The sequence below is a fragment of the Procambarus clarkii genome, chromosome 6 (assembly GCF_040958095.1).
Source record: "Procambarus clarkii isolate CNS0578487 chromosome 6, FALCON_Pclarkii_2.0, whole genome shotgun sequence".
Classification (NCBI taxonomy): Eukaryota; Metazoa; Arthropoda; class Malacostraca; order Decapoda; family Cambaridae; genus Procambarus; species Procambarus clarkii.
The window spans coordinates 17585996-17587701 of NC_091155.1; the positions used below are offsets into that span (position 1 = coordinate 17585996).

The following is a 1706-nucleotide window of genomic DNA, read 5'->3' on the forward strand; positions in this document are numbered from 1 at the left end:
AACCGCACTAGGAGATGAGTCGGCAGTGACAACAACCTCCCAGCGGACTCCAAGAAACCGCGAGATGCCTTTGAATAACCTCCAACATGGAGTGACAAGCGGTTTTAAGAAACGGGAGAGGGAGGCCAGATACTGTGTGGAAGGGAAGACTATATAGAAAAAAAGACTTGATGGAGAAACATTACACACACTAGTGCTTTCCCGGGGCGCACAAGACCCTAGTCATGGGATAAAGGAACGCTAAACAACATATGTTGAAGGTTGAGCATAAACAACATTTGTTGACGTTGAGCAGCTGTAGCGTCTTCAACGCCTGCATGGAGTCCCACCTCCTTAAAGCACCTGACTTTCACTTTTCAAGCACCTGAGCTTCATCTTATGAAACACGTCCAGCCCCACCTCATCAAACACGTGCAGCCCCACCTCATCAAACACGTGCAGCCCCACCTCGTCAAACAAGTGCAGCCCCACCTCATCAAACACATCCAGCCCCACCTCATCAAGCACGTCCAGCCCCACCTCATCAAACACGTGCAGCCCCACCTCATCAAGCACGTCCAGCCCCACCTCATCAAGCACGTCCAGCCCCACCTCATCAAACACGTGCAGCCCCACCTCATCAAACACGTCCAGCCCCACCTCATCAAGCACGTCCAGCCCCACCTCATCAAGCACGTCCAGCCCCACCTCATCAAACACGTGCAGCCCCACCTCATCAAACACGTCCAGCCCCACCTCATCAAGCACGTCCAGCCCCACCTCATCAAGCACGTCCAGCCCCACCTCATCAAGCACGTCCAGCCCCACCTCATCAAGCACGTCCAGCCCCACCTCATCAAGCACGTCCAGCCCCACCTCATCAAACACGTCCAGCCCCACCTCATCAAGCACGTCCAGCCCCACCTCATCAAGCACGTCCAGCCCCACCTCATCAAGCACTTAACCAAGGTGAGGAAAAAATCGGAACTGTTATGAGGCTGAAGAATGAGATGAGACGAATGCTGTATTGGGGAGAAGTAAAGGAACATAACCTCACCTCTTTGTAAGAGAACTGAATCTCAAATTTCCAGAGAGCTGAACCTCACAATAGGGAAAATGAATCTCACAAAACAAGAGAACTGAACCTCGCCAAATAAGTGAACTGAACCACACATGTATATAAGGGATCACAAACCGGCCGCGCTCACAGCCTTAAAAGTACTCATGGAAATTACCCGACTTGTGGGGAAACTTTTATTGTCAGTTTGTGAAGGAAAATGAACAAGGGAGTCAAATAGTGAAGGAAAATTCCATATGCAAATTAGATACGATAAAACCCCAAGGAGTTGAGAGGCGGTTTTCAGGATCAGAAGCTCAACCTCCTGCAGCCACAAAGTGAGGTCACACACACACACAGACACACACACACACACAGTAAAATGTGATCATCCTTGTATATTGCTAATTAGCAAAACATTTTATCCCACGTATCACGCTGCAATTTTAATTTTTCTGATGCTATAGTCGGCTGCATTGTATCACAGTTCCTTTAGATTTTGTCCACAGTGTATAACAACTTCTCACATGGTTCTTAATTTAGAAATCATCACGTTTTCAAGAGAAGATAATTTCACCGAGTTACAACTCAAGATCCGCATCCCTCCCTTTAAAATTAACCTTCTCGACAAATAATGACATGAATATTTTCATCCTGGCTGGGCCGAGCT

The 1706-nt window shown here is 48.2% G+C and overlaps 1 protein-coding gene across 1 annotated transcript; it reads right to left on the minus strand.

Moving 5' to 3' along the window:
• Nucleotides 1-333: 333 nt before the first annotated feature.
• LOC138355454 (gametocyte surface protein P230-like) lies at nucleotides 334-1205 on the minus strand. The gene is made up of 2 exons (XM_069310454.1): nucleotides 1175-1205; nucleotides 334-938 (listed from the first exon to the last, which is right to left on the minus strand). Exons 1-2 carry the CDS (start codon nucleotides 1203-1205, stop codon nucleotides 334-336), a joined length of 636 nt encoding a protein of 211 aa, XP_069166555.1.
• Between the last annotated feature and the right edge of the window lie 501 nt (nucleotides 1206-1706).